At 35.6% G+C, this 27957-nt stretch overlaps 1 protein-coding gene across 9 annotated transcripts in view; it reads right to left on the reverse strand.

Moving 5' to 3' along the window:
- LOC120523933 (arf-GAP with Rho-GAP domain, ANK repeat and PH domain-containing protein 1) overlaps positions 1-27957 on the reverse strand; it is a 391846-nt gene that overhangs the window by 142432 nt on the left and 221457 nt on the right. For all 9 annotated transcript variants that reach the window (XM_039745649.1, XM_039745646.1, XM_039745647.1 and 6 more), the window contains one exon: positions 21116-21262. In XM_039745649.1, coding sequence (XP_039601583.1) covers positions 21116-21262 — 147 coding nt within the window. The remainder of the gene's footprint in view (positions 1-21115; positions 21263-27957) is intronic.

Here is a 27957-nt window from a genome sequence, read left to right on the forward strand (position 1 = left end):
ATTACTAAGGAGGTTACTGAGTGATTTGGAAATTGTAGAGGGAGGAGTACTGCTTAGATTTAATAGGCGGAAATCAAACAAATCCACAGGACGAGATAATATTTACCTTCAAGTAGGGCTGGGCGATTTTTTCGATTAATTCGAATTTACGTTTTAAGACGATTTATTTTTTTATTAAATCGAGGTATAGCGATTTTTTAATAAAAAATTAGATACATTGTAATTGCACCTATGGCAGAATAATTAAGAGACTTGTCCGACTCCGAACACATGATGGCGCGCCTAATTAACCTCTCACCTGTGAGTACAGTGCTCTATGAAGGAACGTAATAGGTTACAGAAATAATATCATAGAGATGGACGGCTCTTCACGTCAGGATGACCTTGTGCCAAAGAAAGGTAGTAACGTTTCCTCTGTGGTTTGGAAATGGTTCGGATTTGAGAGTTCAGACATCGAACAGACTTTTGTCAAATGCAAAATATGTAGAAAGTCAGTTTCAACCGGCAGTGTCAGCACCACTAATTTATTCCAACATTTGCGACAAAGGCACCAAGCTGAATAGGAAGAATGCTCAAAGTTAAGAGATGAAAACAAGCCAAATCCAAGTGCAAAAGGTCCACCTAAAATTGCAAAACGGCAGATGTCATTAGCGGTATCATTTTCCAATTCCGTTCCATATGACAAAAGGCGCCCCAATGGAAAGAAATGACAGATGCTGTGGCGTTTCATATCGCTAAGGACATGGTTCCCATATACACCATCGAAAAGCCAGGATTCATAAAAATGCTACACACTGCTGATCCAAGATACAAGTTGCCGAGCCGCAAATATTTCAAAGACGTAGCTATTCCCCGAATGTACACTGAAACACGTGAAAAAGTAGCGGAGCAGCTTGAAAGGGCATCTTTTTTTTCTACGACGACTGACCTGTGGAGTAGTCGTACTCTTCAGCCTTACATGAGCCTTACAACCCATTATGTTGACGCAAAATGGAAACTGCGAAGTTTTTGCCTTCAGACATGTTATTTTCCCGACGATCATACTGGGGAAATAATTGGTCATGGGCTTAAAGATGCGCTGGCGTCTTGGAAGCTTGTGGAGGATCGACAGGTGTGCTTGACCACTGACAGTGGAACGAACATGATCAAAGCAATGAAGATGAACGACTGGACCCATCTTCAGTGCTTTGGACATCGTCTTCACAATGCCATTAGTAAGTATGATTAATAATTCAAGCATTAAAATCGCAGTTATTCAGATGTTGTTTCATTAATAGCTGAAATGATGATGATGATTATTATTGTTTTGCTTTTGTAATAACAGTGCCAATCACTTAACATGAGTTTGTTGGTTATAGATTCATATTCTGCAGTTATGAAGGAGAAAGCTCTTTACAATATTTCTGTCAAAGTACAATGAACTGCTATTTCAAATCTTTTTTTTTTGTTTGTTTTTGTTTACTGTTGAAAATTTGCATAACTTTTTGAGTTGACTGATGTAATGTTTACATTGGTTAAAATGGTTATTTTCTTACTATATATTCAGAAGTATTTAATGTTTAATTCAAATTGCACAATATTTACTTTCATATTTCATTCAAATCTTCTGCAAAGATATTTAACTCGTGAATTTGTTTTACATTTATTTACACCTTGTTGACCAATTTATGTATGGCATGGCCATTAAAAATACAATGTTCCTTAACCAGATGGTTTTTCAAGTTACTTATAAAGAGGATGTTACTTAAGTCATGTTGTAATGTTTTAAGTTGACTAGTTACACAATAAAAAAAATCGAAATCGAAATCGTGAATCGGTCAAACTTTATGAAAAAACCTAGATTTTTTTTTTGCCTTATCGCCCAGCCCTACCTTCAAGTGCTTAAGGAGGTCAGTGAGTACATATATACACGCTTGATGCATATTTTTAGTAAGTCACTGTGCACTGGGGAAATTCTGAAGGACTGGAAAATGACAAATGGTAATCATCCCATTATATAAAAAGGGTGATCAGGCAGATCGATGCAACTATAGGAAAGTAAGTTTATATGCATCACAGGTAAATTAATGGAAGGGATTCTTGATGAAAGGTTTGAGTATGAATTTGTTCTGATGAACAGTCAGCATGGGTTCAGATGATGGAGGTTCTGTTTTACAAACATGGTTGAATTCTATGAGAAAGCAACAAAATGATACAATCAAAGTGGTGCATATGATATTATTTATCCTGACTTTCAGAAAGCATTTGGTAATGTACCACGATAGTTCATGCATCAAACTAAAAGAGATGGGAGTTCACAGCATAGAGTGGAGATGGGCAAAGCTAGCTAATACACAGGAAAAAAAGGCTAAATGTGCAAGAAACCCTATCAGAATCGGATGAAGCTATGAGTGATGTCCAGGCTGGTATTTTTAATATGTAAATAAATGATTTGATAGGAATTTAAATAACAAGCTGACTGAGTTTGCAGATGATACCAAGCTAGGTGGATCGGCAGAGGGACTGGACAGCACACAGGATTTGGCAGATTTGGAAAAGATTAAATTTAATGTAAGTAAATGTAAAGTATTACAAAGAGGAAGTAAGCATGTTAGATTTAAATACACATTGAATTGTCTAAAAATCAAAAGTACACGTTAAGAGAAGGATTTAGGGGTCATAGTGGACTCACCATTGTCAATTTCCAGTGTTCAGAAGCCATTAAGAAGGCAAACAGAATGTTTGGTTATATAGCAGGATGTGTGGAGTAAAAGTCCAAGCAGGTTATGCTCAAGTGTTACAACATACTGGTGAGGCCTCATTTGTGGTACTATGTACAGTTTTGGTCTCCAGGCTTCAAAAAAGACATAGAAGCTCTAGAAAATGTACAGAAAAGAGCGACTAGGCTGATTACACAACTGCAGGAGATGCGTTATGTGGCAAGACTAAAACAGATATAAAAAAACTTTTCAGTTTAAGCAAAAAAAAAAAGCTGTTCAGTTTAAGCAAAAGGAGATTAGGAGGTGACATGATTGAAGTGTGTAAAATTATAAAAAGAATTAGTACTGTGGCTGTTAATTAAAATTAAACAAGAACATGGGGACACAGTTGGAAACTTGTTAAGGGTAAATTTTGTACAAACATAAGGAAGTTGACTTTAGGAACTTTCAAAACTTGACTTGATGTAATTTTGGAGGACTGGACTTGCAGGCTTTGTTGGGCTGAATGGCATGTTCTCATGTAATTCTTTCTAATGTTCAAATTGTTTCAGTAAAACAATTTGCTCTTTCCCATAATTTAGTTGCAAGTGGTAAAGCAAATTCCTCAAAAAGAAAACTAGATTTCAATTTGACTTTGGTCCCTCACCAATTCCTTAGTTCAGCACCAACCATATATTCTCCAATAGAGAGGCCCCCGGCGTTCATTTGCAAAACTAGCCCCGGCTCCCGGCGTTTAATACAGACCGGCTGCTATTAGAGACCAGCCATTATTAAAAGAAACCTTCAGAACGTAATATTTTTTTGACAGTACAGGTAGGTACACAAAAATATCGGCTAATATTACAAACAGCTACTTTATTTGAATTTCACATGCTGCATAAGACTGTTAAAGATAAATGGCAATGTCTTTCTGTATCTTTCACTGCTATTCGTCGTCCGAATCTGCAATGACAGCTTTGTTGTTGTCCAGTTCACTATCGTCTTCCTCTTCTTACAGGTTTATTATGACGCTTTGAATTCTTGCCACCAACAATTTCTCTCTTCCTTCAAAACACGGATGACTTTCTTTGAGGCAATGAATTAATGAATCATCACTGTGGTCAGTAGATTCCTGAATCATTTCATTTGAGATTTCATCCCATGCAGACATGATCCATGTCACCATCAGACGTTGTGAAGGTGCGCGCAAATTTCCGCCTTGTGTGAGTTCTTTGTCATTGTCACCTGCCATCCAATTTTCATAGAATGCTCTGATTTTGTCCTTGAAAGATTTGTTCCATGAAACTATCTGCTGGCTGCACATATTTTGTGCAACCTCCTGCAACAACAGCTGTGTTCATGTTGTACTTTTTGAGCTCCCGTTTAATGTTTGCACTGATATGGCAACGATAAGAGTCCCAAACTAGAAGTCCCTTGTGGAATAAAAATTTCCCACAAACTTTTTGCAGCCATTGGATTGTGAGATCTTCGTTAATCCATCCATTTTGGGAACACATTATGATGGCTCCTTGAAGCTGAACATCCTGCAACCTAGTCACTTCTTGTATTCCGCGTCTAAATACGATGAACGGCTTCATCTTGGTTGCATCACCCTTGGTCGCAAGAACTAACATAAAATGATCTTTCTCATGGCCAGTAGTTTTGATAGAGATTGTTTTTGCTCCGCTGAGATGAACAGTTGTCTCACCCAGCATGTCAAACCAAACCGACGTCTCATCCATTCCAATAATGTTGCATTCTCGGATACCTTTGGTCATCCGCAACTGAGAAATCCACATCACAAAAGAAACAACTTTGTCAATCAGTTTATCTGGATCTTTTTGAGCCGCAGTTGTTTTTCATCTGAGAGATAACGAATTATGCTCCATAAATTGTTCATCGATCTCAGTATTGAAAATCAGTTTCGCTCGTTCACGAATCATCTTTCTGGAAACATGGACGGGTTTTCTCCGTTGCTCAAGAATCCAGGACAATACACGGTCTTCGAGTTCTTCACTAACTTTCTCCTCCTTCTAACTGTTTTCTGCTTGCACCTTTGTCCACTCTCGCAGACACAAGACTCTCATATTGTTTCTTCCACTTTCTGATTCTTTTTGGATCAATACCATAATGATGAGTGGCCACTTCACCAGAAGTTTCTTTCGCGTATTCCACCACACAAACATTAAAGGCAATGTCAAATGACGTTTCGGCGGCATTTTGGAAGGCAATGTACCGTAGATTGACACGACCATATACATGAAAAAACTGCTATGGTAAACTATGCTGATCCACTACCGGCACCATCCTCATGCACTGCTTCTTCCAAAATGAGACAGGAATGTTGTGCAGTTTCTCAAAATATCAAAGTGGAAGGGTGATCCAGAGTGGTCTCTTTATTTCGCACTTCAGAAATATAACAAGGGCACCTCATATCGCTGGTGAAGAAATCACATGAAAAGGATTAAAATGACAAGAAAATTCCATTTTAGCAGATACGAAGATGGCAGGACTTTGTTACTCCCCTCTCTGCCCAAAGGGTAGATTTTGTAATCCAGGGCCTTACAGGTCCAAAATAAGTAAATGCGTCCCGGGTCCGACAACCTAGGCTAATCTTGTTGACAGCGAAAACGATAAGGAATGTGCAGCTGGTTAAAAGTGATGAATCTTCACAGAGACTCTTCATAGCAAAACACATTTGTACCACTCTCTGTTTATCACTACCGTACGGTATTATCGTATAACGACCGTATTTTGGTCAACCCGGCACGAAAATGAAGCAGTTTTAGAAACCGGTACATCCGTATTTCTTATATATGTAACGTACTGACATGCACAGGTACTACAAATGTCTATAAAGATACAGACGCTTACAATGTATGCTAGTAGGCAAATATCAAAGACCTGGCTACTGTTAGAGACCAGCTACTATTTGTCCGCGTCCACTCTGAAGCCCGACAATTATTAGAGACTGGCAACAATAACAGACTTGACGTTTATGGGAGCATATATGGTAAGTATGTAGACAATAGATAAGTTATTTATTTGAAGTTTAATCAAATGTAGTTAAGCACGTAAAACTAAACTAATAAATACTTTAAGAGTTCTTTTACTTTCAAGGTTGTCTTAATAGAAATGTTCATGTCACCGCAATTATTTTCCTAAATTATATATTTTTTAAATAGATTTTGATTACTGGTTTCCATTTTAATATTCATATTGTTTTTGGAAGTACATATATATTTTAGCAGTTAGATTAATTTAAAAATTTGATCAATGGTCAGACACACTAGAATTTCTAAGTAGGGTTAAGATATCAGAGGCTAGAAAGGGAGGTTTATGCTTGTGTAAAAGATATATTTATTATATGTCTAGAATTAGAAATAAAGCCTGCAAACACATCTAGCTATATAAATAAAGTTGGAACCTGTTTTGTTTCTTAGGAAGTTACACAAAAATGTCTGAAATTTTGCATGTGTTACTATCAGTCATGCTTAAAATATGAGCAATGGCACATCGAGGAGTGGCATTGTAATGGAGGGAAGACAACCCAATAATCAGTGCCAACACAGGGGCTACACTTTCCATCAGGCAGATGGGTAGACACCATAATCAATGTGCACAAAGTTTTTCATTGGCCGAAGCAGGATCTTCTCTAACATCACAGTAACCGTCTTTTCTTTGAATATAATATGGATAAGAATTTTATTGCCTTGTTAGATAAGAGCCTTTGTCTAAGACTACATTATTTTGTCTCATTGTGGGTTGTGTTCAGCCATGTTTAATTTCCAAAAGACAGCCTTTCCCCATTTAGTTATCTAGACCATTTTTTGAGAAATATGTGGTTCCAAAAATAGAAGGAGAATGACTACAGCAGTGTCAGTAATCTTTCCTGTTTCTTAACAGTAGGCATTTAAGTACATTTTATGATGAAGTACTTTTAACAATATTTAAGCTTTGATGCCAATACAGCATCATAATTTTTAACAATTTTAAATCAACGTTGAATGAATAAACATTGAATCATCTTTATAACATTATCGAATACCCCCACTGGTGGTCTCCTGTAATAATGTCTGTGAACCCCACAAACACTATACAGTATTAGTAAACCTTGGGTCACAGAAGCACAAAAAAGCCTTAAACACTCTAAGCATGCCTTTCAAACATTCTAGTTTCATTTTTAGTCTATTTACTACAATATTTACTCTTTTATTTAAACAGCGTTAGCTCTGTGGACTTACCACGTTCAATGCACTATGGAAAGGCAATTCTTCTGACAGTACCACCTCTAAGTTACAATACTAACAATACTAAAAAACAACAACTAAAACCAATCAGGATCCAAATAATAATTTTATACTCAGTTTTCATTAATAATAATAATTCTTTGCATTTATATAGCGCTTTTCTCACTACTCAAAGCGCTCAGAAATTGCAGTTTAATGGCCTTGCTCAAGGGCCCAACAGAGCAGAGTCCCTTTTGGCATTTACGGGATTCGAACTGGCAACCTTCTGATTGCCAATGCAGATCCCTAGCCTCAGAGCCACCACTCTCCCGCGCATTAGTCGAGGTACGGCTGCAATTCTTGAGAGACAATCTACCAGAAATTATTGCAGGGACGCGAGTTCGAATCCCGCTCAAGGCACATTGCTGAATGGAAAAAAAAACTTTCTCTTCAACGAACGGTGCTTTGAATCCTACATTGCAGTTGTAGTTTGTTTATTTTTCTTTTTTGATTAAACGAAAACTGTTTAGTGAATGATTTGTCAAGGAACACACAGACAACAAGCAAAGTTAAAAATCACACTTAAACAAACTGCCTGCCCATTCTATTGAATCATAATTATAACAAATAATAATGCATTTCACTTCCTTATATAGTGCCTTTACTATGGTCTGAGACAGCTGCACAGATAATCAAGAAGGATAAAATAAAAATGAAAGCACAATAACATTTAATAAATAATAGTGCACAGCTTTGTGTTTGTATGTATTTATAACATTTGGGAAGTAATATATTCTAGTTGATGCTGACAATTGATTTGAAGTAGGTAAAAATAAATATTTGGAAATATTGCAAAGGGAAATGTTTATATACTTAGCGCAAAATAACTATGTGTTCTAGTAAACAGCATATACACCACTTATATATATAGCATTGTCTGAGTATTAAAGGTGTAGGTCTACTTTATAAGCATAATTTATAACATCAATGTTAATATTGAGTATTATTATTATTCTATATTGGCCTTGATATGAACGATTTGTGAAATTAGTGTTAAGTATTAAAAAAAAGTATACCAGTCTCTTGTTTTTACAGGTACATATATACACAGTATATATATATTTTTTACTGCAGTAATTCATTGGTCTTTATATACCAGAAAGACTTTCCAAGGGTCTTTTGTAGGAAATATGTACACATAGTTGATTTATCATTTTCAGATAAAAATGAACTCGCCAAACAATTCAGTTTAAAGTTTTTAAATTGGCAAAAAAAACTTTTCACTTTATATGATTTGTATTTTTATAATTATAGAGCACTTCATATTATTATTTTTAAAGCTCGCTCTGTAAAATTGAACTGATTATACAATTCAATGTTTATTATATTTATAGATTATTATATCTGTCTTTACACGTGTTGCACAAATATTTAATAAATGTAATAAACTTAACCAAGAAATTTTAAAAAATCATTCAAAAAATGTGCAGGTAAATGTAAATATATCTGCACAAACTGACATTCTTGAAGTAGGTACAAATAAATATTTGGAAATATTGCAATATTGCAAAGGGAAATGTTTATATACTTAGTGCAAAATAGTTATATGTGTTCTAGTAAACAAGCATACACACCACTTTATATATATAATATATTATAATATATACATATATATTATTAACTATATATATATAATATGTATGCTATTCTACGGCATGATATATAATTAACCATATACGTATATCTATACTATGTATGCCATTCCACGGCATGATATATAATTAACTATATATCTATATATATAAATATATATATATAATTAACTACTGTATATATATATCTATATTTTTAAAGCTCACATTGTAAAATTAAACTATGATTATACAATTCAATGTTTATTATACTGTATTTATACATTATTATATCTGTCTTTACATGTGTTGCACAAATATTTAGTAAATGTAATAAACTTAACCAAGAATGTTTAAAAAAATCATTCAGAACATGTTTAGGTGAACGTAAATATATCTGCACAAACCGACACTAGTGAGTAACATTTTTAGACAGTTCAAAAAGCAACGCAAATCGCAAAGCGTGTGTGCCGACTCGAACAAGCTTTTGCAGAATACATTAACTGACCAGAGGTTGGCCCGCCCTCTCCGAGTTTTGGCAGTCGTGATTCGTCAATTCTTGGTAGCAGAGCGAGCCGTCATTGGCCAATTCTTGGTAGCCGAAACGGGTCGCGATTGGTCAATTCTTGGTAGCCGATACGGGCCGCAATTGGCCCGTGCTTACAATTCTTGGTAGAATCTTGGTAGCGGAGAGAGATCCGATTGGTTCTCGCTACCAAGAATTACCTCGACTCACGGCTGCACGGAGGGCCCTTTCTTTATCATTCAAATCCACAAGGAAACCCCAATGAAAATCAACCAAGGTGAACACAGAAGTTAAATCTGTCGGTTTACTTCTCCAGATGCTGTCAGAGTGTACAGAAGATTGAATGGCAAAAAATTAAGGAAAATTGCAATTCAAAAGTTATTGTGCTGGTTCTCCAGTGTGTCCATGGTTTAGTGGTTGGGGGCATCACAAATGCTAATGTGTTGTAACACTTTTTGTAAACTTAAGAAAATATATTTTGGTGCAACAAACCAATTACTAATCTTTGATAGAATAAAACATTGCAAATTAAATGTTATTTCATTTGGAAACTATGCTCACAGATGTAAAACTCTTAGGTGTGAATGTGACATACTGCCTTCAGAGAATTATCAAGGTCATTTAATTTGTGACTGATTTTTTATTAACTATTATTTGACTGGTTTTCAACAGTGTGATGACTCATATGCATCTCTCTTGATATTAAAATTAATGTCACCCTGATACAGTAGAAAAACTAATCCAAGTGTAATGTCTGAAATATCAATAGTGTCTGTTTTCAAAATGCAAGTGTACAGGTAAAACAGGTTACCTTTGCACTAATTCAGACCAACACACTAAATACCTAAAAGTGATCTATGAGTTAATAAGCCCTGAACCGTCTTGTTCTTAGATATGATTCTCTACAAGTCGAATTATAACAGTGATCACTAAGTAATGATGCATTTAAGCCATGAGATACAACTATTATATGGAGGGTAACATAATAATTCTTTCTAATATTAAATGGTTGATAATCTACTCTGAGTTATATTGCTAACAGTTTCAGAATACATCCTACAATGTCATTAACATAGCAAAGAACATGCTATTCAGCCAATCTGACAACATAAATCAAATTTCCTTTCAAAATATTAGCTGTTTTTGCTGCTTAATTTTATTTTTGTCTATGATTTCATGCAATACAAAAATAGCATATGTCATCCCTTTTAACAGAATTTAAAGAAGTTTTTTTTTTAATTTTAAAGCAGCTGTCTAGACTGTAAATCACTATCAAGAGTTCCAATGACTTAAAATAGCAATTATGGTCATTCTCTTTACTAATCATCTTAAACTTGCAATGCTTCATAAAGCGGCTGGACTATTAGTCATCAAACCCAATGAAAGCACTTAATGCCCTAAACTGAGAAATTAAAACCTTGCTATGCTAATGGAAGACCTTTATCTAAAAAGTGTGACAGGGTGTGTTCTCTTCCTTATTAGCTAGAAATCAAAGATTTTTTTTTTTTTACAGCATGAGCTTTGCATTATCCTACTCAAGCATTATGTGAAAACCAGCCGTTTACTTTCCAATTAAAGGAGATTATAATACAGGTCAGGATTATTAAAATTGAAAGAAGCTGTACAATTTCCGTTGCCATCTGAAAAAGTCTGGGAAAAATCAATTAAAGTCAAACCATTGAAAGCATACTGTACCAGAAGATGGTCTCAATAAAGCATCAGATAACATATAATATCTACTTGTGATATCTTTACATGCATCTGTTTGTGAAGGGACATGCTACTGAGATGCTTTCTGGTTTCTACGACAGGTAGACAAACCACAGACTTCGGAAATGCCGTATAAAGCTGGTTATTTTAGCTATGCAAAGACTGGTATATTCATAATAATACAGTATTTACAGAAAGAAAACTCAGAATATAACTGACATAGTGTCAGACTCTGATTTGTATCGAGCAAGGAACTGTACAGCCGTCACAGTAAGAGGAAAAAAAATAGCTCACATTTTATATCTTTGCATAGCTTCACAAAACCTTTTTTTATTTCTAGAGGTAAAGTAGATATTAGCTGCAGATCAGAAAACAGCCATTTATGCAATCTTTCAATCCTCCTAGCCTACCTATATAGGACAGGGTCATAAGAAAGCTGAAGCCTATCCCAGCAAGCATCTTGTGCAAAATAAAAACAACACTTGGAGAGGGCACCAGTCCATCAAAGGATGAACACTCATACAGAAACACACATACACATGCATACAGACCAATTTAATAATGTCAGTTTATCTAATCCAAATATCTTTGGACTTTGGAAGGAAATCAAAACACCCAGAGGAAACCCATTTGTACACAAGGAGAACAAGCTATCTCCATGCAGAAAGACCCAGGACTTTAACCCTGGTGTCCCTGTTGCAAGACAGCAGCACTACCACTGTGCCACCACGCTGCCCTTAGCTCATCTATATTTTATAAAATTAAAATTGCATATCTCTGATGTAAAACTATAAAATGAAATTCTTCACAATCTTTTGTAGCTGCCACTTAGTCAATAACAGGTAACACTTTTCAAGAGAATCTGCAGATGGTAAAAACAAAAATAAAACACCTACAATATAAAGCATACAGCTAATATAACCATTGAATTTGTAATCAGTGCAGCTCTAACACTTTGTTTATTCTTGTTGTTTAGCAAGGAAAATTAGGTTTAACAATACAATGGGAATACCAATATTACCAATACCAATAACTACCATATTAGTTTCTGAACACAATATGACTAATATTCACAACTTAATAACTGAAAACCTGCTGTTCCTGCTAAAAGGCTTCTGTTGTTTTTTTGTACTTAGTATATTTTGCTCTCTGCCCTTCTGCCCAAAGAGGCAGGCCCACCTCATTATGCTGATGGAGGGCAGCACCAGCAGTAATAAAGGACAAGCTGCTGGTCTTACAACAGATTCTGTATTAATGATTTTGATTTCTTCTTGTGACATTTGGATTTTCTGGCTATTGACCCATGCTATTCCTGTATTTTAGTATTTCTTAGATTGTTGATTATCGGATTTGTTTGCCAATAAGGCAATCCTATTTACACTTTATTTTAGATTATGCTTTGTTTCTTTGCATCTTTTTTGAGTTCTTTAATAATTATTTAAATTCTAAAGGAACGTTCTGTGTGTTTGTCAGAGTCTTTATTACTTTTTCTCCCTTCTCTTTTTTGATATTGTGGACATCTGTGAAACTTTAACAACCTTAAATACATTTCTGAGCCTCTGCAGGCCAAGGAATGCCATCTGAGTATGTATTAGGCTGCCAGGGGTGAGACCTGTTCTTCAGGGTTGGTCCAGCCTTTTGGTCTGCTCTCCAATTCTGTGTCTCTTGTAGTGGAAATTATCACACATACACATTTTCAGTGTTATAATTTACATCTTTAAAAAATTTAAAGTCATTCAGTGCCAAAAATAATCCACAAACAATTAACCCACCCCTAGACAATGAAGAGTTAAATACTTCTATAACATTTCTTAGTTATCTTGATGCCAGTTTATTCTTTGGAGAAGCAGATCTTACATGCTGTGAGAAATGGCTTCAGAGAAGATATGGGAAGCAGTATCTATAAAGATCTTTCCCAGAGCTGGACATTATTTGTTATTTCACACATCAGGAATGACACCTCACCAGTCAATAATGTCTATGCTTTCAGCTTAATATTGCCAATTTCAAACAATATATTCCATATAACTTGACCATCAAGTTTAAAACTAATTTGTTTTAGTTGCCCAATTATTTATGAAGCAGAGAATATGGTCATATCTAATTCAAAAGAATAAAATAAATATAAGGTATTATTCTGTTTTGTTGTAATACACAGAGAGCGGCTGGAGCATGATCTGGGTTAGGTCTATCAGATGTTTAGTTTTAGCCAGAACTGTAAACCCAGAAAGGTTTTTCTACAGTATTTATTTAATTTGGATGTTTTTGGTTTTTTTTTTCTCGTCTCTCTGTTGGCACTAATCCATCAATGTGTGTGATATATATCTTTAATTCATAGTTCTATATGTTATTGATGTTGCATTTAGTCATATGCTCAGCATTATGATCTCTACTTAAAATACTTGTATTAATGTCAAGAGCAGCATGTACACCAAAAAATGCATATACCAAATGTTTCTTAACACTAGAATTACCAGAGCCTACAAAAAACCTTGTAGATCCGTCCCACCTTAAATCGCTTCTTAAAACCGTTCTCACCTCTCTGCCAGCGTCTTTTGTTCGTCTAAATGTGCTGATAAAAATCAGGCTGCAAGCAGCCGGCTATTCCATCCCCCACTGACTTAGAACGTGCACGAACTTCTCCCAGCTCAGGCCTTGATTGATTATCTGGGAGTGAAGTGGAGTTTTAGAGTGGAAATAATAGATCGTTATTTGGAACACACTCATTTCATGTGTGTTCCGTTTCTACAGTAATCTGTGAAAACACATTGTTAAAACAGACACTTTTTCATATTTTAGTAATAAATGTTAAATAAACTATAAAATGTGTGAAGCCTGAAGGCCAAAGATCAAATAAACACTTTCACAAAAGCTTCAACAATGTTACAACAGCTTCCGTGGAATACCGGTAAGATTCTGTCACTCAGAGCACTGCAGAGTTACTGTATCTCAGAGACCTGAGTTCAATTCCCTGCTGGGGAGAATTTTTTTTTTTTTAAAACTTTGCCATTCTGCCTGCTTGAACTCCTTGTCTATCTATATAGTAATAACAGCAATTTTATGATTATATAGCAGCTTCCCTGTCTGCCTATCATATAGTGTCTTTCCTTCCTATCTATCAATATATCTATCCCCTTAGCTGTTTTTTTATATATCTATTATACAGTGCCCTATGGGGTGCCAAACAGGCAATTACAATGATTTTCGGAATATATAAAGTCATTCCTGAGTATATAAAGTCAAAACTTGAATATATAAAGTAATTCCTGAATATATAAAGTCGGCATTGGAATATATAAAATCATTCCCGAATATATAAAATTTTCATGCTTGTCACTTCACTCATTTCTAGTGAAAGGTAAACTTCGACAGAAGCCACTCAGAGTTGATTCGGCTTATGAGGTTCAACCAAAAATGCACCTGTACAAAAAATAAATAAATATAGTGTTCAAAATGGCGGGCACACACATCATTTTGAATGAATTAACTGAACAGTGGGTTTTTTTTTAAAATATTTTTCTGAAGATGTTTTTTTTTAACTTAGTTCATTACATTGTAGTAGGAACTCATTGAGTTTACTAAAAATGTGCCTGAGTCGTTTCAATCAATATCAATATAATCTGACTTTAAATTTATATATTCAGGAATGGGGTTATATATTCCAACGCTGACTTTATATATTCGGTAATGACTATACTCAGGCTTTGACTTTACATATTCGGGAGTGACTTTATATATTCTAACTCTGACTTTATATATTCAGGAACGACTTTATATACTCTGTTACAAACTGGAAACAAATGTATGTTTTTATTTTAAAATAGCTCACTTTTCAAAAGGGACTCATCTTGAATCGAACCCGTGAAGTTCAGACTACCAGTCTAGAGCTGATACCGTTGCTCCACCACAGCACTCTTAGCAAATGCGTGTCAATATTGCTCTCTAACGCGGGTTGTTTTTCTGTAGTTATATTTTTGAATAAAAACGCACTTGTTCTATTATATTTGTACTTTTTGTGAAACTGTTTCTTTGATATTTGGACTTCAGGCTTCACACATTAGAAACTTCACGTCTACATTTTGTCAATTATGACTAAAACATGAAAAACGTTTATTTTTTAATGATGTGTGTACATAGATCTATGTTGACACGGAACACACATGAAATGCAAGTGTTCCAAATAATGATATAGTATTTATAAAAGGTGTCATTTTTGCTTGACTTCTCACTCTATACAACTCCAAGCAACTCACACGCAGGTAAACAGACTTGAGCTGAGAAAACTGTGCGCCGGTGGGGGATGTGATAGTAGGCTGCTTGCTGTTTGCTGCTTAGCCACAAATTTAGAAGACAAAAGACGTGAAGGAGAGGTGTGAAGCGTTTTAAGGTGGGATGGATCTATGAGATTTTTCATAGGCTCTGGTAATTCTAGTGTTAACAATAGAATTACCAAAGCCTACGAAAAAACTCATAAACCTGGCCCACCTTAAATCCCTTCGCACCTCTCCATCAACATCTTTTGTGTTGTAAATATGTCGATCAGCAAAAGCAACAAGCAGCCTTCTATCCCATTCCCCCAACAATGCAAGGGCAGAAAGTTTTCTCAACACATTGTTAATGTGTAAACACATCATTAAAACAGAAACGTTTTTTATGTTTTAGTAATAATTGATAAAATGCTGACATGAAGTGTATAATGTGTGAAGCCTTAAGTCCAAATATCAAATAAACAATTCACAAAAGGTAGAAGTACAACAAAAAAAGTGCACTTTTATTCAAGAATAAAAGAAAGCAGGATAGGTTAGGCTATTGATAGGACAGCTTGTGTGGTGCAATGGCAAGAACTGCTGACTGCCAATCAAGAGGTTGTGGGTTCAATACCAGCTGCTTCCCATATTTACCATTTTGAGTAATGAGCTGCTCTTATTGTTATTATACAATAAAAAGCATACATTTGATTTGCATCTGTAACAGCCTGTGTAAATTTATAGTACTTGTCAAAGTTAGCATTTTTCTCAGTTTTATTCTCTCACTCACGTTCACGCTCCCAATCACCTCTTTATTTGAAAACAGTGTCAGATCTTGTGCAAGAACGAGACTGGGACTGGAAAACTATGGATGTGGGTGTGAGTGGTGTGTGTGACTAAGAATGACTGTGGATGTGAATTGATACTGAAGTGACTTTAGCTGCAGGTGGAAGCTCCATGCAACTGTTGTTACAGTTCTCTCTTTGTCCAGAAATGGTTTCATAAGCTTTATGACCTTAGTCTTAGAAGAAAGTCTTTCTCCCATGGGGCGGCTGGGATCTTTTCCTGAATAAGATCAAACGCAGTTGCTTAGGGTGTGACATGAGTTTCCACCTGCAGCTAAAGTCACTTCAGTACACATGTACTGTGTCAGCATGCCTGTGTCAATCAATCAAACAAAGGAAGCTCTGCAGTATACTTGTGACTTTACGCTATAGGAAGATAAGTAAATGAATCAAGGTAAATACCATTCAATCTGGCTTTATTATAAATAAATGAAATATAAATGTTGTTTATATAAAGACCATCATAAAACATAATCACAAGACTTTGCACGATACCTTGGCGAGCTCTGTTAGCCGTGCTGTTTTGTTGAAGGACAGGTGTGGGGCAGACTGACATTTCTGCTTTAACGATGTGTTTACATAGATTATTGTAGACACTGAACACACATGAAATACATGTATTCCAAATAACGATATATTATTTACACTATACAACTCCATGCAACTGACACACAGGCAAACAGACTTGAGCTGAGAGAACTTTCTGCCCTTTCTACATTGGTGGGAGGATCGGATAGCAGGCTGCTTGCTGTTTTTGCTAATCGACACATTTACAACACAAAAGGTGCAGACGGAGAGGTGTGAAAGGTAATTAAGGTGGTTCAGGATTACAAGTATTTTCTTAGTCTTTGGTAATTCTAGTGTTATTTATGCAGTTGGGTTATGGACAGGTCTGTGATGGGCCACCAAATGGTTGTATAGCAATTTTCCAAGTTCATCCACATACAAATTCTATGTTGAATGATATGCCTCTTGCTATTTAACATTCTGTTTACTGCAGCAGTACAGTATGTGAAACAAAGCCGTTGACACATTTTGTTTAAACAAAATGGCACAAAACTATAAAAAGTATCTCATAATCTGTTAAACAAAGTCTGAGAAAACTGGCTGCAAAGAATCACATAAGAAAGAGGGAGAGAAGAAGGACAGATGCAGACACCCTTATACAGTAAAGACTGCTGTTCTATAACAAAATGAATGTCTCTAGCATGTTGAAATGAAGATAACTGGTGAGTCACAAGAATCTGACAATTTTCAGGATATTATAAAAAGGTGAGTGGATTGGGTGGGATTTATAATGAAATGTGGCAAAAGTTTTATGCTAAATGCAGTTTAAGAAGTAGTCTAGAACTGGTCGTTGTCTCATTGCCTGTATGCTGTTGATATTTGTAGCATAGGTGCAAAAAAGACTTTGCAAAAAGTTGAATGTGCTTCAGCAAAGAAGTTCGTATCATATTTTTAAAAAGTGATTTGATAAATGTCCATCAACTGGCATTAGAACACCAGAAAATATGAAAAAGTCACCTGTATAAAATACAAATAGTGCATTCAGTTTTTGGAATAATATTGAATTTTTTTTTTTTAATTGTTGAACCAGGGTATGCTAAACTATTTGCAAGCTAGTTTAGAAAAATGTATTGTTAATGGTGGAGTTCATTTGGAAAATGTTATTAAAAAAGGCAAAAAAAAGGTAAATAAGCTGCACTGATTAATCAATTCTTGTACCACTTCATTGCTTATCTTGCTGCACAAGTCAAGTGACTAAATTAAGTGACTTGTCATACTGTCCTTTCAAAAATCATGACATTCTCACATACCACCTTAAAGAATGTATTTTCTTTCAGCTTTTTAAATCTAGCATTAAGCATTTCCGCTGGCAGTGATATACTTCAGGACTCCATTCCTGTTATGAATGGTAATAATTGTTTTAGATTTTAGTCACAAGTGCTCCCTTTATGAAGTTTGCATGTTCCCACCATGTGCTATGTGTTTTCTCTGTGTGCTCCAGTCTCCACCCACAGTTCCAAGACAAGCAGATCAAGTTGATTGGCAATGTTTGCAATGTTACATTGGCTCAAGTGTCCATGTTTGTTCACCTTGTGATGTACTGGCGCCCTGGGGTTGCTTTTGCCTTGCACCCTATGCTTGCTGAGACAGGCTCTGGTTGCACCGTGAACTTGCTCAGAATAAAGTAGTCTTAGACAATGGATAGATGTATTTTTATTTCCCCACATTTCTCTTTTAGTAATTTTCTTTTGTATGAGAAAAATATGTTTGAAATGAATCAAAAAACATTACTTTTTTACTATATAACCATTGTTATTTGTCTCTTTATGACTACACTGTCATTATGATCATTATGATAATAATTCTCTTGTTGAGACCTAGTGTGATACCAATTTTCTGATTCAGGTCCTTAAATTAAAAATTTAAGAACCCCTGCACTAGATTCAAAGGGTAACTGCTGCTTGTAACAAGGCTTTGAGGCATGCTGTAGACTACTCCTCTTTGATGACAAACCACTCCTGATAGCCCACTCCCACTCCCACCCCCACCCCAAGATGAATTTCCATACACAGTAGAATTCTAAGTGGAACTGTAGCTTGTAGAAAGGTGGAGAGACACGCAATTATACAATGCAACAACTGAGGCGCATGTTTGTGCGGTGCACCAGGCAGATGCCTGCTCTAGAGAATGGGACCTGCGCTCGTTGTGGTACATTTGTGGTTGTCGGTTGGGATTTCTGTTATTTGCTTTGGTACCTTTTCAGTATTGATACTGGGCGTCCAAAAGCTGGTATCAACACCAAAGTAAAAATTTTAATACTGATCCAACACTATATACTGTATATTATTATATATGTATATTATATATATATATATATATTATACTGTATATTATATATATGGGACACAACTCCAGGGCTTTTCAACTTGTAATTCCACCCTGAGTCAAGGGTTGCCACTGCCTTACAATACCTCTGCTATCTCTTTCCTTCTATAGTTCCGGAAATCAACAATCCAAGTGTTCAAGACATAGCTTATGGTTCTGGGGCTCCTGGGCCTGTGTCGTATGGCTCATCACCATCTTTTCTTCTCTAGTCATAGAGTTACGTCTGAATAGATGTTCTTCTGATACATGTTAACTCACTTTGTTATTTTGACAACAAATTATATAGGAATCACCTGTGGTGCTCCAACCCTTTATAATCTCTCCTTGTCTTTTGTTATTTTGGTTTGACACACTATAACACTCGTATCAAGTAGGAAATGTTATTGCCAATGTCGATGTCAGTGCCAGGGTCAATTTATTTATAGAGCACATTTAAAACAACATCAGTAATGCTGTAGCCAAAGTGCTTTACGTTAAATTTTTCATTACATTATTGCCATTTTTGTGAAATAATTAGTTTTTACTTATAATAAATTTATGCACTTGCAAATTTTACTTTTCATAATAAGATTAGGTGAAGTCTAGTGTATTAATCAATACAGGGATTCTTGTACTGTTACATGTCTTCACCTGCAAACCACAAAAGTTTAAAAATACATCCCTGTAATTTGTTCTGCCTAAGAAGCATGTATAAGCAAACAAATCATGTTGAACTAATAATTTAAATGCTACATGTTAAATCAAAGCAAGATATGAACATGCCCTGCTTTCTGAAAAAATGTTTTTTTTTTTTTTTACACCTCACATGACTTACACATGGACATGGACACATTCCCCTTCCCACTAATATCTCCAAACGTTTTCTGTGAGCACCCATATATTTGGCAATACTGAAAAACAAGGCTCTCCCAAACTGAAGGAGCAACTGAATTTAAGCAGTAATTAATGCAGTGATGAGTATTAAGGATCTCAAATGTAATTAAATAACAAGCTTAGGTTAGGGGAGAAATGCATCTACAGCTGTATCACAGTGAACAAGCTTGAAACAGATCTCAATAACAGAAACAACAAAGTGAATGTCTGCTCCTCTCTCTCAAAATATGAATTTGCCAGACAGAATACATTGTTTAACAATAGCAGCTAATTTTCATCTCATATTCTGAAAGACTTGTGTGTTTGGCTAACCGGCCATTCCAATTTGTTCCTGCGTGAGTGGGCACTGTAAAAGACTGGTGCCCATCCAGGGCTGTTTCCTGCCTTGCACCCAGAACTGCAGGTATAGGCTCCAACCCATTACATCTCTGAATTGGATTAAGTGGGTTTGTGAATGTTATGTTACGTAGAAACAAAAAGAATCCATCCATCCATTATCCAACCCGCTATATCCTAACTACCTATCCTATAGGGTCATGGGGGTCTGCTGGAGCCAATCCCAGCCAACACAGGGCACAAGGCAGGAAACAAACCCTGGGCAGGGCGCCAGCCCACCGCAGGGTGCGCACACACACACACACACACATGCCCACACACCAAGCACACAATAGGGACAATTTAGAATTGCCAATGCACCTAACCTGCATGTGTTTGGACTGTGGGAGGAAACCGGAGCACCCGGAGGAAACCCACGCAGACATGGGGAGAACAAAAAAGAATTCTCTGGAAATATTTACTAAATTTGCCTTGATATAGGAAAACACAAGTTATGAAAATATAAAGTATTTATGACTTTACTTTGATAATCTGTCAAATATTCTCATTAATCTGTCGATGTCTTTTTTGAATAACATAACCATTTTAGCATTAATGTGCTATGAACTGTCTAGAAATTTAAGTGAAAAGCTTCTTTTCACCAAGCATTAAATAAAAATAAAATGTGTCTATGTATCACTTGTATTTGGCATACAACTAAAGAGTGGGAACTCAAGGGATAATACATAAGTGATTGTGCCTTCAATCTTTTGTTCATCTACAACATCAAATTTTGCTCAAATTATTTGCATTTTTAATGAAGAACAAAGATTTGGCAAATATATTATCATTTAGTTGTTTTTTTTTTTTAAACTTCATTGTCTTTCATTATTTTTAAGCTCTAAACATGGAAAGCAAGACCACTCCGCTGGCCCAGTATTGTAAATATGAATACTTACTCATTCTGCTCCTACTGTAGTAGTTTATATTATTTATATTGCAGTGATTATACTTGCCTTGTACTATTCTGGACTGAAAGGTGATAAGATGACATTGATCATGTTATACCAGGCTACAATGCTGCACCACAGTAGTTCCTTATTTAATAGACTAAATGTTTTGCTTAACTAGCATACTAAAACAAGATACAAAAAAAAATGAACACTCACCCTTGTGGTGGATTTTTGTACAGCCAGCCCACTTTAATGACTTGTGAAAGTAAAGACGGTACTCCATTGTCTTCTTTTGATCTATTACATATGCTGCTTGTCAAAGCTGAAAGTGTGCTTAGCCCATAATCCTGCCATGATGGACAACTATTAAACAAAAAAGAAAACACCAGTCAGCTAAACAGAGACAACAATTGATTGTACCATTTCAGAATGTAATACAGCAAGATTAAAGAGCTGATATTCATATACAAAGTTCTAAAAACAAGACAAAAACTTAGGCAAACCCAAAATCATAAATCTTGTTGTAGTTGTAGTTAAGTAAAACTTCAGCAATTCACTGCACAGACACTCACAAAACACTTCACAGAATTAAAAGAAGAGCTGTATCATATCAATAAAAATTATTAAAGCTGGTGTGAGAATTTAAACACTAATAAATCCACTTAAAAAGTTAGTATTTTCCATTAAAACACCACCGTAATTCAAAACTAATTTTCAATATTTTTTTTCCCAAATGAGCCATTTGTTTTTCACTTAAGTATTGTTGGTATACAATCTTTTTACAGATTAAAAAAAACTACTTTTGACATGATTTGTCTTTCCATCTTCATAAACTAAAATAAAGGTGTAGACTTTAGATATCTACTGTGTATTTTGAAATCATCTTTCATTTTTCCAATCATTTGTTTTTGATTTTTATCCCTATGTGAAACAAGAATCAAACTATGAGTCACAGAACAGCCATGTGCATATATGATGAAAGTGAGCTTATCAAGCTGCACAGACTGTGATATCACAGTATGGTTTCCTGTTAGGCAGATTACTGATCAGCTGCCTTCACTGCTTCAAGGTCTACATGTGTGTTGTACTTATAAGCCCATTTCTGTTACTATACAGATGCATTAACACTGTCCTTGTCTGTATATTTTAAGAGACAGTTGTTCTCATAACATTTATAGCCATGTGCATAGACTTTTATTTATCTTTAACCCTTTCATTTGTGTTTCTTTTTGTTACTATGTTATTGTTGTCATTATTCTGAGAAGTCACACAAATAAGAAGTTTATTGTATTATGTACACATGACAACAACTGAACTTCAACCTGAAGTAAAACTGTGCCTCAATTTCACTTGTTACTGCATCAACAAAAATGGCTGAATAGATCCCTGTGAAATTTGGGAGACATCTGTAGGATAGGATAACTTTAAAATACAAGGTACTAGAAGCTGTCAACTACTGTTATCTTTACACAAAAATCATTCATCCCCCAAACATTTTGAATACAATGTAACTGCTCAAATGTCAAACTTGAGCTGTCCCTCCAATGTTCAGCTTTATTTGCCATGCATCCTTCCACAGTCCAAAGACATACTGGTTAGGTGAATTTGCATTGCTGGTATGTGTGTGTGTGTTCTGTCCACCCTGCAATGAACTGGCACCCTGCCCAGGGGTTGTTCCTTCTTTGTGCCCAGTGTTTGCTGGGATAGGATCCAGCTTCCCTTTGACCCTGTGAGTGAGAAGTGGGTAGGAATTGTTAATTTGTGCTCATACCTTTATTTAAAAAGAACTTTAAATTACAAATTATATATATTCAGTCACAGTTACTTTGCACATTTTAATGACATAGACAATCAATAAAAAAATTATGAAAAAAAAATTAAAATGTATGGCTTTACATACTAAGACATAAGTAACAGGCATCTAGTCCTCATCAAGTTTTAAAATAAATAAATAGAACATCAAATGATGAACAACATTTAACAGAATGAAAATAAGAAATTATTAGTATACATATCAGATCCTTGCAGTCATTCTATAGTCCAACACCATAATGTCAAAATACCAAACACTTAGAAATATATGTAAAAATTACATTTTCAAGTAATATTTATAAAGGTCTGTAACTCAGGTAAAGGGATGTGTGCCAAAGCTAGTTAGGGCAGGCTTACTAATTAATATAATACCTAACAGTTCAATAAATATTTCCAATAGATTACTACTATCATTTCCCTTTAAACCGTTATAAAGTGTACAATTCACATAGCTCATTGAATAAAATTATTGTGAATCCTAGAAACATTTTCTCAGATTATTTTTCAACTAGTATTAAAAAGAAACAATGAAAAAACAACAAAAACAATCTTCACATCTCTCATGATTTCTTATTCATTAAATCCATCTCTCCCTAGCACTTCAAACAACTGCATCATGACTTCCATCTAAACTATAAAAGCATGGCTTGAGTATGTGTATACTGTATGTACTTGTTCCAATGACAAGTGGCAGCCAGCAGCAAGGTCACCGTGAGAACCACACAAGGAAAATACAAATCTCCTAAAAAATAAATAACACTCACATTGGCAATGACAAACCACATCTGCTTGTTATTTTTCGGGAGACAGGAAGCCACAATGGGAAGATACACCCTGCCATGACTAGCTCCCTGGAAGGGCTGGAGAAAAAAAATCTCTAAGAACTTAGATGACAGGATAATGCAACAAAGCTTTGCTGGGACTGGACCTACATTTGAAAATGGGGTATGGATATTATGTAAGATTCTCAAGAGGGCACAAGACGTCCAGGTTGACAGATGGGGCACATAGTAGCGCGGGAAGTTAATATCATGTTGTTTAATTTAATAGAGAGGCCTTGGAGGAATGGCCAGAGGCCATGACTACCCACCCTGAAACTAGGTAGTATAACATTGTTCCTGAATGGGAGGAGCTGTCTGAGCTACCTTTTAAGGGAATAGACAGCTGATAGGCTGGCAAGAAAACCCAACCTGTTAAGGGCTGAGTTGTGGATAACAGCCGTTGGGGGTGAGGCTCTAATCTGTTATTCCTCTGTTGTCATAGCAGCCTACCTGGCTCCAGAAGTGAAAACAAAAGGACATTGAAGGCTGCTTCATGTGATTTAGTTCATTTAGTCCAGAGTCAGAAGAGTATCGCAGTTTATGAACACTGTTTGATAAACAACAACATTTATTTATATAGCACATTTTCATACAAACAGTAGCTCAAAGTGCTTAAAGGCCAGCTCTTATTTTTATTCTGGTTTGGGAGTGATATACATGACATTTCCAGTCATCTTCAGACCTCTTAATTCATGGGGTTTTAGCCATCATGGCCCCAACACACACCTAAACCTATACTTGCCTATATGAAACTATTTAGAGTCACTAATAAACCCAACATGTATATCTCAGGGATGTGTGAGGACGTATGCAGAGGCAGGAAGAAAGTGCTAATTTCACAAAGTTATTACCTCATCTTAGATTTTACAGCTATAAGGTGTTAGTGTAAACGTTTGGACCACTAACCTGTTCCTCTGAAGTATAACCTGATGTAGAATCTTGGCAGAGTAGATCGTAATTTTTGAATGGTCATTTTGACAACTCCACCAAGTAATAACTATTTCTTAATTCTTTTGTTGACCGATTGGATCTTTATAACCAAAAATCCAGCTGTGAGACTCTCTAATCTATTATGTATGCAAATTGTTTAATTATTAGTACATTTCTGATGGAATACTAATGACAGTATACTGTACATTGAGTTAACACCTATTTGTCTCTTTGAGACTTAGGTGGTATACAATTTTATTATGTAATAATAAAATATATTATGTAATAATTATGTAATAAACTGTTCTGTGCATGCGTACTGTATACATTACAAAAATGTAAACTACTTTCAGTGACCACTTTAATTAACCTCCTTAGCATTGCATTTTATTCCATAAAACCATGTAAAAAGCATTGCATTTTTTTGCCATGAAAAAATTAAATTTTTATTTACTCTCAAAAGTACAATAATGATACAAATAATATTAATAATGAATTAAAATAATAATATGAAATGAACAATAATAACAAAAATAATAACAGTAACAATAATACTACTTGTGCTGCCAAAACAGTACAGTCATATCAAAAAGTTTGGGAACCCCTCTTAATTCTTTGGATTTTTGTTTATCATTGGCTGAGCTTTCAAAGCAGCAACTTCCTTTTAATATATGACATGCCTTATGGAAACAGTAGTATTTTAGCAGTGACATTAAGTTTATTGGATTAACAGAGAAAAGCCAAGCAAAATGACACCTTTTATTGGCTAACTAAAAAGATTACAATATGCAAGCTTTCAAGGCAAATCAGGCCCCTTCTTCAGGCAAAAAAACAGAAAATATGCAATATGCATCATAACAAAATTAGACAGGTGCATAAATTTGGGCACCCCAACAGAGATATTACATCAATACTTAGTTGAGCTTCCTTTTGAAATATAACAGCCTCTAGACGCCTCCTATAGCCTTTGATGAGCGTCTGGATTCTGAATCGAGGTATTTTTGACCATTCTTCCATACAAAATCTCTCCAGTTCAGTAAAATTTGATGGCTGCTGAGCATGGACAGCCTGCTTCAAATCATCCCATAGATTTTCAATGATATTCAGATCAGGGGAATGTGATGGCCATTCCAGTACTTCTCCCTCTGAATGAATGCCTTTGTAGATTTTGAACTGTGTTTAGGGTCATTGTCTTGTTGGAATATCCAACCCCTGCGTAACTTCATCTTTGCGACTGATGCTTGAACATTATCCTGAAGAATTTGTTGATATTGGGTTGAATTCGTCTGACCCTCGACTTTAACAAGGGCCCCAGTCCCTGAACTAGGCACACAGCTCCACAGCATGATGGAACCTCCACCAAATGTGACAGTAGGTAGCAGGTGATTTTCTTAGAATATGGTGTTCTTCTTCTGCCATGCAAAGTGCTTTTTATTATGACCAAATAACTCAATTTTTGTCTCATCAGTCCAAAGCACTTTTTTCCAAAATTAATCTGGCTTGTCTAAATGAGCATTTGCATACAACAAGTGACTCTGTTTGTGGTGTGAGTGCAGAAAGGGCTTCTTTCTCATCACCCTGCCATACAGATGTTCTTTGTGTAAATTGCGCTGAATTGTAGAATGATGTACAGATACACCATCTGCAGCAAGATGGTCTTGCAGGTCTTTAGTGGTGATCTGTGAGTTGTTTGTAACCATTCTCACAATCCTGCACATATGCTGCTGCTGTATTTTTCTTGGCCTGCCAGACCTGGGTTTAACAGAAACTGTGCCTGTGGCTTTCCATTTCCTGATTACATTCCTTACAGTTGAAACTGACAGTTTAAATCTCCGAGATAGCTTTTTGTAGCCTTCTCCTAAACCATGAGACTGAACAATCTTTGTTTTCAGATTTTTTGAGAGTTGCTTTGAGGATCCCATGCTCCTCTTCAGAGGAGAGTCAAAGGGAAGCATAACTTGCAACTGACCACCTTAAATGCCTTTTCTCATGATTGGACACACCTGTCTATGAAGTTCAAGGCTTAATGAGCTAATCCAACCAATTTGGTGTTGCAAGTAATCAGTATTGAGCAGTTACATGCATTCAAATCAGCAAAATTAAAAGGGTACCCAAATTTTTGCACAGGTAGTTTTTCACATTTGATTTCATCTCATACAACTAAACACTGCTTCACTAAAAATCTTTGTTTGGAAAACACCCCAGTACTCAAATGTTCCAAGGAAATTAAAGATATACCAAAATCTATCTTTTTTGTTGAAAGTAGAGTAAATTATTATGCAGGCTGAGAGGGGTTCCCAAACGTTTTCATATGACTGTATATAATCTCAAAATGAGTCCTTTGTGTGGTAAATCTTAAAGCATGGTGAAAGACACAATCCAATGTCAGAGTTGGGACAATAATAGCATGTTTCTTTTCAGATTTTCTTTCCAGATTTATCAGTTTTTGAACAACATACTGCACAAATACGAGTTGGATTCTATTTTTTTTTTTGTTGGAGGTATATGATCAATAAAATGTGTACCAATAAGATACTCTGGATTGATCAGCGATGTGCTGGGTAGACCGTATCCATTTAGTGGAAGTGTGGACGGTGGATGTGTGGCAATGATTTGTTCTACAAGCTGATATGTAAAGTTTGCATCAGATATAGTTTTGCCAGCTTTTTGTTTGTATAAGATGAATGCAGTCCAAATGCATTGTTCCATGATGATATATCTTTTTGTAGTACAGTAGAGTCTCGCTTATCTGACATAAACGGGCCGGCCAAACATCGGAAAAGCGAAAATGTTGAATAATGGCAGGTGTTAAGAAAAAACCTATTAAACGTCAAAACTATGTTATAATTTTACACATTACGAACCTAATAGTCATGTTTTACAACAAAACAACAGAATAAATTAACTGAAAAAATGAACTTACAGTTACAGAATTGTCTGACGTTAAATGCAGTATGTAATGTACTTAAAAAGTTCAGTCCTGTAATGATTTAAAGACATTTTTGATCGTAGTCTGCTTTCCTGATGAGTGCTGTTTCTTCGCAGCATCATTATATCGATTCCTGTAGCTTCTTCTTGTTGCTCAATGTAATTAATTGCAGTTTCTAGCCTTAACTCCGTCACTAATATAGTCAACATCCGTACGAGCATATACTGTTTACTACAGCATTGTGACTGCGTGTGTGTGTTTGTGCTGTGACTTGTGAGTTCCCGTCTTGCACCCGAAAACTCGAACCTGAGTCTCAGTACTTTTAGCAACACCAGCGTTATCAAGCTTGAAACAGCAACAGCGATTGGTTTTTACATCAAACTGCTACAGCGCTGAGAGACTGCAATTGCTTTGGGACGCTCTTCCGCGTGTCGTCCCGTTGGGTGGAATCCCACAAGAGTTTAGAAACTCACTCACACCAGCCATAATTCTTTTCAAAGGTAAAGTGCAGGTTAATTTGCTTTATAGATTTTTACTTTATATTTTGTATTAATCATTTTTATATG

Source organism: Polypterus senegalus, chromosome 2 (assembly GCF_016835505.1).
Source record: "Polypterus senegalus isolate Bchr_013 chromosome 2, ASM1683550v1, whole genome shotgun sequence".
Taxonomy (NCBI): Eukaryota; Metazoa; Chordata; class Cladistia; order Polypteriformes; family Polypteridae; genus Polypterus; species Polypterus senegalus.